The 11956-nt window shown below is 47.0% G+C and overlaps 1 protein-coding gene across 5 annotated transcripts in view; it reads left to right on the top strand.

Moving 5' to 3' along the window:
- Positions 1–399: 399 nt before the first annotated feature.
- Positions 400–11956, top strand: part of CLPB (ClpB family mitochondrial disaggregase) — a 142055-nt gene continuing 130498 nt past the window's right edge. For 2 of the 5 annotated variants that reach the window (XM_072794466.1, XM_072794468.1), the window contains exons 1-2: positions 400–912; positions 4669–4720. In XM_072794466.1, the coding sequence (XP_072650567.1) occupies positions 492–912; positions 4669–4720 (473 nt within the window). In that variant the 5' untranslated portion in view covers positions 400–491. The remainder of the gene's footprint in view (positions 913–4668; positions 4721–11956) is intronic. The other 3 variants (XM_072794467.1, XM_072794464.1, XM_072794465.1) reach the window with 3 other exon arrangements.

Here is an 11956-nt window from a genome sequence, read left to right as displayed (position 1 = left end):
CTGTGTAGGAAAATAAAGAGAATTGCTATTACAGGTATACTGGTTATCCTAGACAACTTTTTTGAAAAGCTGCCCCAGGTTAAAAAGAGAATAGGCTAAAAGAAGCATACGTTTCATAATAGGCTTTCTGCTGAAGATCCCTGAAACTGCGCCGCATATGTTAACTAAATTTGGCGGGAGGATCTGGGATTCGAACCTTAATTCTAATCTCCACGTTCCACTCAGGCATTTCCCCTTTTACCACGCCCCCTCACTCGAACTCCATTTCCCAACATGCACCAGGCTCCTCTAAGTCGGCCGTCTTTGTGACGCGAGTTCCATGGCTTCCTGGGAAATGTAGTTTATTTGTTCTCCAGCTGCGGAAAAATCTAAGGCTGTGGACTACCACTCCCGTGAAGCACTGTAGAATTCCACCGCGTTCGCGGCGTCTTCGAACGCGCCGCGGCAGCCATGTTGGACGCGGCCAGCCTAGGGGCCGGCACCAGGGGGTGATGGAAGCAGCTATCAGGATGCTGGGGTCCCTGGTATTGAGGAGAACAGCGCCGGCGCCGCGGCTCCTTCTCCAGCTGCTTAGGTCCCCATCGCTCCGGAGTCATGGAAGTGCCTCCGGCCGGAGTGTGATCACTGCGGGCCGCGGGGAGCCGCAGTGGCCGAGGACGGCCGTCTGGGGGCGCCCTGGATCATCGCCAGCCTTTCTCACCGGAGAAGGGGCAGCCACCTGGGGGCGCCAGGGAGGACGCCCGGACACCCAGAGCCTCGAAGCCGCAACGTGGGGACGCCTTCCTAGCCCAGAAGAAACACTCCCGGGACAGGACAGCTGGAACGGGGTCCCCAACAGGGCCGGACTGAGCATGTGGGCCCTGGCCACGGCGCTAGTGGTTCACTGTTACAGCAAGAGCCCGTCCAACAAGGGTGATTATCCGGGCAGTCTGGGTTCGAGGAAGACAGAGGCGGGAGGAATGACCTGACTTATCTTTGGAGGGCAAGAGTTGCTTATAGATTTAGACCAGCAGAGCTTCAGTCCTGAGGGACCCAGACATCGTCTGGTTACCGGGGCAGGGTGGTGAACTGGAGAGCTCAGTGCCTCTGAGTTGTAGAACTTCCTATCATAGGTCACCTCGTTTCTTTGGTCATTACTTTGTCCATCTGTACAATGGAAACGTTGGATGAGACATCTAAAATTAGAGCATGGTCCTTTTATGCTCTAATACTCAGCCCGGCCAAATTCCTCTCTTAAGAGGTCTCCAGGAAACCGCCATGTGTTCTAATGGCAACTACTAGATAGTTTAGAGACTTTTTTCCCCTAAGGTGGCCTAAGAAAGGAAGTAGAGACCTGGTTTCAATGCCAGCTTTGCCACCGCTCACCCCTTGCTGCTCCCTGGTTTCAGCCCCCTCCCCCCCCCCTTTACACGGTAAAGAATTGATTTCTCAGTACTCTTACAGTGCTGTTGTTTTGAGTCTTGGAGTTCAGCAGCCAGGGGGCTGCTCATCAGACTCTTCAGGGGTTTCGTTGTCCGTGGTGTCAGGTGTGAGGTGATCTTGCCAAGCCAGGCTGTTGGCAGGAAAAGAAATACAAGGAAGTTGGATCCTTAGAGACCCAAAGTAACCATAGGGGGTGGCAGACCCAGTTTGGCATCTCCCCTGCATGCGTGGAGCTGAGGAGGGACTGGGAAAGCAGGCAGAGAGCCAGATTTCTGGCCTGTATGAGTCCAGCCACTCAGATTCTCAGCTATTCCTCAAGGGGGAAGGCTGGGAAGCATGGTGTTCATAGGTTCCATGCGTCCCAAGCTCTGAGACTTGGGAGCAAGAGTGGGGACTACCTTGAACTTAGTTTATTTAGCAGGGTGTGGCCAGCTGTAAAGGAAGGGTCCTGAGTTGGAAGTAAGGACCTCTGAGATCCTGTTCCGGTTCTACCCCTAACTCCCACTGTGGCTTTGGACTCTTGCTTCTCTATCCTCATAGGCTGTTTGTTTCCTCATCTACAAAATAATGAGTTGAAATAGACTCTAAGGGCTCTTCTAGCTTAGGCGTGCTGTAATTCTATAACTTTGAGCATTTTTTGAATACCCTCTGTGAGCCCAATTTTGGGAGGTGTCACAAAGTCATTTAAGGAGACCATGCAGGCAGTTAGGCCTGTGGTTCTGGTGAGTGGTCTGACAATGTGTTGGGGGATTTGAGGGCCAGCAGGGTCACGAAGGCATTCCTAGAAAATTGGTGGAGACCCCTGGAGGATGGGGAATTTGAACTTGAGTTCTGTAAGATGAAGGAAGAGATGAAAAGGAGAGTGACATTGTGAGCTCTGTGAGAGCAAGAAATGCAGCTTATCTTTTTTTCAAGTTGATACAAGTTCCTTCCCCTAATGCTTTCAACATCGTTTGTCCACCATAGCATCTGGAACTTAGTAGGTACTCCATAAATGTGTCTTGAGTTGGATTGTATTGCATGCAAAAGCTTCATGGATATGGGAGTCACAGGTCAGTGTGGTGTGTGCAGAGGCCAGCAAAGTAGCCAGCCTGGTTGGAGGACAGGGGGTCTTTGGAATGAGATGAGAGCAGATGGAGTGGGGCCCAGATGTCAGACAGGATGGTTTTTGGAGGGTTTGGAATTTCTCCTGTAGGCAGTGGAGAGCCATGGAAAATTCATGAACAGGGAATGTCCCAAGGCTAGTATGTTTCGATGATTTGGGAAGGTGTTCAGGATCTTGCCTTAGAGGTTTCTAGGAGCTCCAATTTGTACTTTTTCTACTTACTAAAATAGGTAATGACCAAACCCTGATCACTTCCAACCCTTCAGACTTTGCTAGCCTATGCTATACCCTGATTTGGAGTTGTAAGCTCAGGCCCTTTGTACATTGTGGTAGAAACTGTACCATGTAGGAGCTGGAGGCCCTGGTTTTCAGCTCCTTCCTCATTCCCCCAGTGACCTTGCCAAAGCCACTCGTTTCTGCAGAGTGAGGGAGGAGTGGATACAGTGATCTCTGAGGAAGCTTTGTTCCTCTTCCAACTGAAGGCTGGCTGAGCATCCTTGGATGTGTGCTTGGAGAACCGTAGGGGAAGATAACAGGAGAGACCTGACCCTGGAGTCTAGGCTGACAGGTGGGGTGGAGACACTAATTTTTGAACCACAGATCTGGTTTGCATATTCATGACATGGTGGCTATCTTATTATCCCTGCTCTTCACATAAGGAAACTGAGGCTCAGGAGATTAGATGAGTTGGCTCGGTCATACAACAAGTAAGTGGCAGAATTGGGGTGGGAGTTCAGGTCTCCATATCCTGCTCTTTCTACCCTACTGCAATGCCTCCTCTCATGTTTCACTGGATGAGTCTCTTGGCTGGACTGAGAACTCTCTGAGGCAGTGCTGGGTATGAGTCTCCAGTGTTCACCTAATGGAGCTCAGAACCTTGCTGGGCATATAGGGCTCCATGGGTATTTGAAAAAAATTTGCCTCTACTATGGAGTTTTTCTGAGCCGGGCAGTTTTTCTTTGTGGCCACAAGGTGGTGCCAACAGCCTGTAGGCTGCTCAGGCTAGGCCGGGCTTAGCATTGCTTTTCTGCTAGGTGATTCCTAAGGAATTGCCACCCTCTGCTTTGGGTCTCCCTTTTTCTGAGCTTGGCACTGAGGAGTTGGCAGATTTTTCAACCATCATTTCATTTCCTCGGCATCCTGTGAGGCTTGCAGGGCAAGAATTACTGCGTCTACTTATAGTCCTGGAAGCTGGAGTTGAGAGGGAAAAGTGCTGCCACAGAGCAGGAAATAGGGGCAGGCTGTTGGAGCCAGGCCTCCTGACTCCTTGTCAAGACTCTTAACTCTCAGAGGAGCCCACACCCCTGCCTGTTCCACCCCATTCTGTTCTTGGTGTTGGGTTGGTGACTTGTGATACGAGAATCAAAACTAGGTTGAGAGGGACGCATGGGTGGTTCAGTGGTTGAGCGTTTGTCTGCCTTCTGCTCAGGGCATGATCCTGGAGTCCTGGGATCGAGCCCCACTTTGGGCTCCCTGCGTGGAGCCTGCCTCTCTCTGTGTGTCTCTCATGAGTAAATAAATAACATCTTAAAAAAAAAAATAGGTTGAGAAATCAGTTGGGGGAGAAAGTGGGACAAGGTAGGGGAATGATTAATAACAATGACAGCCATGTGAAACGTATTAGTCTGAGCTTTCTAGCTAATGAGTGAAGGGATTCATCTATCAAGCATTTGCCATAGGCTATACATAGTTGCTAGCACTTTACCTGGATCACCTGTATGATAAGAGTTACAAGATTAGGGTATGTAATGAATGTGGAGGACAGGTTAACAGTGGATAGCATGCAGGCTGGGGATGATTAGCTTTCTCTTAATATACCTTGGCATCATTTTTCTTGTTAAAGCCATGTTTCTTTTCTTTCTTTTTTTAAATGTATTTTTATTGGCGGGGGGTGGGGGGGAGAGAAACCCAAGCAGACTCTGCACTTAGTGTGGAGCCTGAAGCAGGGCTCAGCCTCAGAACCTTGAAATCATGACCCTAGCTGAAACCAAGAGTCAGATGCTTAACCGACTATGCCACCCTGGTGCCCTAAAGCCCATGTTTCTCAAGTGCTTCCATTTCCATTGTTTTCCTGGGCCCCCCATGCAGCTCTGATGGTAGGTCTTGGCCAGGGATCTGACCAGTGCCCCCTTTCTTTTCAGATATAGCCCTGATGGAGGCTGCTCGTGCCAACAATGTCCAAGAAGTCAGCAGGTGAGTGTTGGATCTCCAGGACTTGCTCTCTCCCACAAGAGGGCCTGAGCTGGGTGAACCCATTCCTCCAGTGGTGACTGCCTTAGAGGAAATACTCATAGTAATCTGGGAAGTGAACCCTGTAACTTCCCTATAGTCACAGTCACTTGGGCTCCAGGTCAACCTTTAGATTTTTTAAGATAGGAAGTCTGCCCTGTGTCCCCTTTTTTCTTGACCCCAAACATCTCTGGATCCTTCCACTGTCTTGTTCTTAGCAGGACATGGTGTAGAGTCCCTTCCACATCCTGTGGGTTCTTTACCGAATCTTCCCATTTGTTCTTATTTCTTTGTGGAACTGGCCATGTGTTATTGTTTGTTGCCTCCTTGGAATACAGGTGGGAACCCATGGAAAGGTTTGGGGATTTAGGAGGGAGCTGAAAGAAGCCTGTCAGGTCTTCTGAGGCTAGAAAGATCTGCCCAAGGGGTTGGGGTGCACATGCTGGACTCCTGCTCAGGAGCTAACTGCATTCTTCTGGCCTGGCTCAGCTGGGCCGCTTAGACCACTGGTAGGTTGGATCTGAGGTTCTTGGCAGGGACAAGACTTAGGTTGGGGCTTCGCCTGGAGCCAGGGCTGGGCAGTCTGTGTCCAGGATAGATGCTCAGACCGAGGCCAGCATAGGGCATCAGTATGGGCCTGTTGGTTAGGGGCAGAGGTTTTATTTTTGGTGAAATTAGTAGCCTGCACTGGGCCTCATCTTGACCTTTTTTGGCCCTTTGTATAAAACGAGGGGCCACAAGATATCCTCTCTTCTTGCTACCACATCCACATTTTAGACAGGAAGTCCCATGTTTTGGGTGGCTACCCCGCACCCAATGCCACATTCTTGGTGCTCCTCCTCACTCTAGCTGCCTGCACATTGAAGAAAGTGTTGAAAGTCAGCTGCAGGCCCCACCAAGACTTACGGCTTTGATTCCCTTTCATTTTATCTGCAGCATTATTATTGATTCTCAAGGGTGCTTTTGAGTATTAATGTTCAAGGCTTAGTTTTTAATAAACCACTTTTGGAAGTATGGGCTGGGAGTTGTTTCGTAGCCAAATAAATATGATGGAGCAATAGTTTAATAAACATGCAATGATGCATCTTAAAAACCAAGCACAGATGTCAGCTTGTTGTTATAAGAGCCATTCATAACTGCCAGCTGTGCGTGGCATCTTCATTTCCCCAGAAACAGCTGAGGCTCGCTTCCTTACGCTGCAGTATAAGAGAGTGAGGGGGCAAAACTGACTGTGCCCCCTCCCCTCAGGCCTTTGCTGACCTTTAAGTCACCTGTTGGTGATTGGACAGCCTTCCTGCCGAGGACTGCCAGGCTGCTACTTTCCTCTGGCAACCCAGTTTAGGTGGTATATTTGCAAAGCAGCAATGCTATGAATCTACTTTTCCATCACCCTGGGGAGGCTGAGTTTACCCTATTCCATTGAGCCCCTGAGTGTTGATTATTTTAGCTCTTTCAAATACAGTGTTTTTCTGATAGCAATTAAACACCTGCCAAAAGAATGCAGAAAGTGATTGGATTTGTGGTATGTGTGATGCAGAACATTCCTTCTCACGCGTGTGGATAGCATTTGTAGGGGCCTTTCACGTGTATCTCTAGTTCTTTTCTCCTGCCTTCAGTTGTCTCATTTCTTTTGGTCATGATAACTCAGAGTCTCCCTTCACCCCTTTTAAGGGAGTCAGAGATGAGCAAGGCACAGATCCTGCCTTTCAGCACAGCAATCTTATTCTTACTCTTTTCACCTCCTGTGTCCCCCTCCGTCCCCCCAACTCTGAGGCAAAAGGTAGCGAACAAACTGAGCAAAGGCAGGGAGCAGGAGGTGCTGGGCCCAGTGTCATGTTGGTGCTGCTGAGGTGGTACATGTTCAGCACTGCAAGGGGAGAGGTGGAGGATGGTTTAAGACAAGCCAATGTGCAAGGTTTATTAAAATGCCTATGGTAAGGAGTGTTGAATTGTTATCCTATAAAGCAGTGATGAGACATGGAAGGTTTTTGAGCAGGAGAATGACCCAATTAGGATCATTCAGAAGGGTGAAGAATAAACAAGTAGGGGAGAAGCTATTTCTTTTTTTTTTTTTAAAGATTTTATTTATTTATTTATTATTTCTTTTTTTAATTTTTATTTATTTATGATAGTCACACACAGAGAGAGAGACAGAGAGGCAGAGACATAGGCAGAGGGAGAAGCAGGCTCCATGCACCAGGAGCCCGATGTGGGATTCGATCCCGGGTCTCCAGGATCGCGCCCTGGGCCAAAGGCAGGCGCTAAACCCCTGCGCCACCCAGGGATCCCTATTTATTTATTTATGAAAGACATACACAGAGAGAGAAGCAGAGACATAGGGAGAGGGAGAAGCAGGCTCCATGCCGAGAGCCCGATGTGGGACTTGATCCTGGGACTCCAGGATCACACCCTGAGCCGAAGGCAGATGCTCAACTGCTGAGCCACCCAGGTGTCCCGAGAGGCTATTTCAATAAGACAAATTCAAGGTGATGAAGGCCTGAATTAGGACATCTTTCTTTCCTCCTCTCCCAGAAGAGTTCTTGCTTATGAGTGAATGAATGGGCTTTTACTGCGTGCTGGAGATGGGAGGTGACCCAGGCTTTGGTCTCAAGGAAACAGACATGTAACCTATCAATTACAGTTTTTTTCTGCTAACAGAGCTAGGCATACAGGTGGAGGTGGGGAGCCTGCCTATCCTTGCTAGAAGAACAATTCTTTTGAATTCCCACAGCAGGTTCTTACTCAGCTTTTCCATGTCCTAGACTGCATAGGTGCTTCATGCTGCTCTTAGGTTCTTCCTTTGTGTCCTGCTTTTAGCTCTGCTCAGCTGACCTGCCTATAGCAGGATAGAGTCCCATTCTCAAATAAAAAAAAAACAAAAAACTTAAACATAGCTTGTATTTGGTTAGGTCACCATGTGTATGATCAGTATGGTCTGTAATATCAGCATTTGGTATAAAACTCAGATCTAGTGAATAATATTGTCCTCTACCGTTCTTTCCCTGTTGCCCTCTGTGGGCCTCTGTGTATCTCTGCCTTGATGTCCCCTAACCTTCCTTAGCCCTAAAGCCTTGGGAAAGCTCTGGATAGTGAAGGCCAGCAGCCTGAGGTTCTTCTGCTCAGAGGGGAAGTGCTTCATCCTCCTCTTTAAGGATTCTCTGGAATCTGAAGTTCCTAGGTCCTGGATATGAGTCCTCTACACACACACTACCCGTCTGTACTCTGTACTTATTACCCCCTGCTTAAATCCTTTCACACTCAGCTCCAGTGCTGCAGCCCTTATGAAGCCTTCCTTGATTCTTCTCACCTGGCTGTGATTTCTTCTTCCCTTGCTCCACATCTCCCTTCTTTTCTGGGAGGGTATGAAGGTCATCTGAAAAGGGCCAAGTCTGCCTATGGCAGAAGAATAATCCTTTTCTAGAAGAGAAGTTGGAGATTAGGGAGAGAATCAGGACTGATTATCAGGACTGAGGAGGCACTCAGTCCACGAACAGGAGAAGCAGCAAGGGTCCTTGCTGCTCAAATCAGGAATCCTTAGAGACAACCTTTTGAGACAATCAAGCCAACAGCTCTGGACGGTCACCCTGATATGGGGGCACTGTTGACCTGCTTTATGTGGTGTTCGCTAACTGCATGTAGTGTGAGCCTGCCTGGCTGGAGGAGCAGGGCAGGATCTGCCACTCACCACATTCTGTTCTTGATATTAAGAAGGTTGTGAGCTAGACTTCACATTAAACTACTGGATTGTGTGCCTCCCCACGCAGGGACAACTATTTCCCCACATCTCTTACTCTATTCACCAGCACAACAGAACTTGAGGAAAGTTGCTTTTTTACTGACTTTTCAGCAGACTTGAAGCAGGCTGTCCAGAGGCTTATTTCCATACTTCCATTGGCTATTTCGGAGGGAGGCTGAGTCCCTTCCTCTTCCCTTCCTTCTCTCCTTTTTCCCTGTGGCAACCATTTCCCCCCTCCTCCACCAAGGCACTTAAACCTTGTTAGTGTGTGCAGCTCTGACTCCTCGGGAGTGGAAGCCCTGTCCTGGGGCCCCTATCCCACCTGTCAGCATCACGAGCAGGTGGCCCTACTCCTGGGCTTAGCCTATACCCAAGCCTGGCTCCTGGATACAGGAACCACTCACCCGAAACCTAGGGCACAGGGCAGACTAAAGGCACATCTGTCCAGGCTTGGGCTGAGCCATGTGAGGAGCTATCAAGGCCAGGAGAAATGAGGCCTCCTGTTCTCCCAGTGGAGATCACATTTCCTTCAGTACAAACTTGAGTGAAAGACAACACCTCTACCCATTTCCCTTCTCCCAGCAGGGAGTTGGGCCTCTCTGCTGAGTGCATAACTCAGTTGTTCATCAGCCCAAACATTCTATAATGAAGGAACTCTGGTGATATCAATCTTGAACTTCAGACTGCCTGCCCTTTCCAGTATTCATTTGATCATGTGACAAAATTTACTGAGCACCTGTCATATGCTGGGTTCTGTGCTTGGCACCAGGGACATCTGACCAGACATGATTCCTGCCCTTCATGCAGGAGACTGGGGAATACTGTGGCAACATTGTGTAATCAGTGCTGTGAGACAGGAACCCAGAAGATGCCCCTGAAGAGTCTGGGAGACCGAAAGCATCCTAGAGGAAATGGCTTCAAATATCAGTAGGGTTTAGACAATAGAAGGGGAAGGCTTTCCAGGCAAAGGGGGCTGCATGAGTGGTAGCACTGAAGCAAGAAACAGCCTAGGATGTGTGGTGTGGAGGGGGGAATTATACATTATCTGTTTTTTTTTTATATAAATTTATTTTTTATTGGTGTTCAATTTGCCAACATATAAAATAACACACAGTGGTCATCCCATCAAGTGCCCCCCTCAGTGCCCGTCACCCAGTCAACCCCACCCCCTGCCCACCTCCCTTTCTACCACCCCTAGTTCGTTTCCCAGAGTTAAGTGTCTCTCATGTTCTGTCTCCCTTTCTGATATTTCCCACTCATTTTTTCTCCTTTCCCCTTTATTCCCTTTCACTATTTTTTATATTCCCCAAATGAATGAGAATTATCTGGTATTGCTTGATCACAGTTTGAGGCCAGGAGGAACTAGAGAGAGGGAGGGACCTGGCTATGGAGGGCATTATCCGTTTGTCCCTCAGTCATTCATCTGTCCTGCCTGTCTTCTTTGCCTAGCCCTGAGCTGAATTTGCTTTGGTGGCAACACCATGAGGAAGGAGAAGCAATTCCTGCCCTGGAGGAGTTCATGAACTCCCCAGGGGAGGGTAGAGTACATGAGTCAAAATTGAGAGCCAGCAAAATATAAGGCACAGGTTGCCTAACTTCTATGAGTGTAGGTAACATGGAGATAATACCTATAACCCACAGAGTTGTAGAGTATTTGTTAATGACAAAAATAATACTTCATTTGACCAAGGTTTATGAGTGCTTATTAGGAGCAAGGCGTTGTTGGGCTTAGTGCTGGAAATACAGTGGTGAACAAGATTGACACAGTCCCTACCCTCTTGGTACTTACAGTCTAACTAGGAGCCAGTGACTAATTATGTAGACATAATTTTGTACTTCAGAATGAAGTGCAGTTTGACTTTTCAACAAATGGTTGTTGGGACAACTGGATATCCACATGCAAAAAAATGCTGTGGAGGCCTACCTCACCCATACACAAAAATTAACTCAAAATGGATCATAGACATAAATATAAAAGCTAAAATTGTAAATCTTTGTGACCTTGGGTTGGGCAAAACTATCTTAGAGCATCAAAAGCACAAGAAACCAAAGGAAAAGATAGATAAATTGGACTTCATTAAAATTGAAAACTTGGGGCACCGGGGTGGCTCAGGTGGTTAAGTGTCTGCCTCTGGCTCATGTCATGGTCTCAGGGTCCTGGGATTGAGCCCTGTGTTGGGCTCCATGCCCAGTGGAGAGTCTGCTTCTTTCTCTCTCACCCTCTGCCCCTACCCCCACTTGTACTCAAGCTTTCTCTCTTAAATAAATAAATGAATTCTATTTTAAAAAATTGAAAATTTTGTGTTCAAAGGACACCTTCAAGAAAGTGAAAAGACTCTCCCATAGTGGGAGAACGTATTTGCAAATTATGTATCTGACAAGAGATTTGTACTCAGAAAATGTAAAGAACTCTTTAACTCAATAATAAAAAGATAATTTAGAAATGGGCAAAGAATCTGAATTGGTATCTCTCTAAAGAAGATACTCAAATGAGCACATGATATTGAATATACATAAAGACACTTAACATTTTTCATCATTAGGGAAATACTAATCAAAACCACAATGAAAAAACAACAACAACAACAAAAAAAAAACCAATGAGATACCACTTCACACCTATTAGGATGGCTGTAAGCAGAAAGATGATAGTGTTTCTCAGGATGTGGAGAAATTGGAACCCTCATGTATTGCTGGTGGAGATGTGAAATGGTGAAACTACCTTGGATAAGACTCGGCATTTCCTCATTATATTAAACGTAGAGTTACCTTATGGCCCAGCAGGTCTGCTCTTAGGTACATAACCCAGAGAAATGAAGACACGAACATGAATGTTCATAGCAATGTTATTCATAATACTCCAAAGAGGAAAACAACCCCCAAATCCATAAATGTTTGAATGGATAGATGAAAATAATACAGCCGTAGAGCAGAATATATTATTCATCAGTACAAAGGAATGGAATAGTGCTATATGCTACAACATCAGTGAACCTTGAAGGTATTATGCTAACTGAAAGAGGTCAGACAAAAGACTACATATCATATAATTCAATTTATATGAAGTGTCCAGAGTAGACAAATCCATAGAGACAGAAAATAGATTAGTTAGTTATTGGCAAGGACTGGGGAGGTTGGGGTTGGGAGGGAATAGGGAACGACTGCTAATGAGTCCAGAGTTTCTTTTGGGGATGATGAAACTGTTCTGGAGTTAGTAGTCAAGATTGTACAACTCTGAATATACTAAAAACAATAGAGTTGTACACTTTTAATGGGTGGATTATATGGCATGTTAGTTATATCTTCACAGTTGCTTAAAAAATAAAGTACAAAGCACTTGGAAATCTAACCTTGGATCTGGGAGGGATGGAGGAAAGGGTATGTATCAGTAAGGGAAAGCACTGGAGTACGTGGGATTGAAGTGAGCTCTGAAGGACGAAGTGAAAGTTGGAAGAACTTTCAGT

Source organism: Canis lupus, chromosome 23, assembly GCF_048164855.1.
Source record: "Canis lupus baileyi chromosome 23, mCanLup2.hap1, whole genome shotgun sequence".
Lineage (NCBI taxonomy): Eukaryota > Metazoa > Chordata > Mammalia > Carnivora > Canidae > Canis > Canis lupus.
The sequence above is the reverse complement of the archived record's forward strand: the minus strand, read 5'-3'. Positions and strand labels throughout refer to the sequence as shown.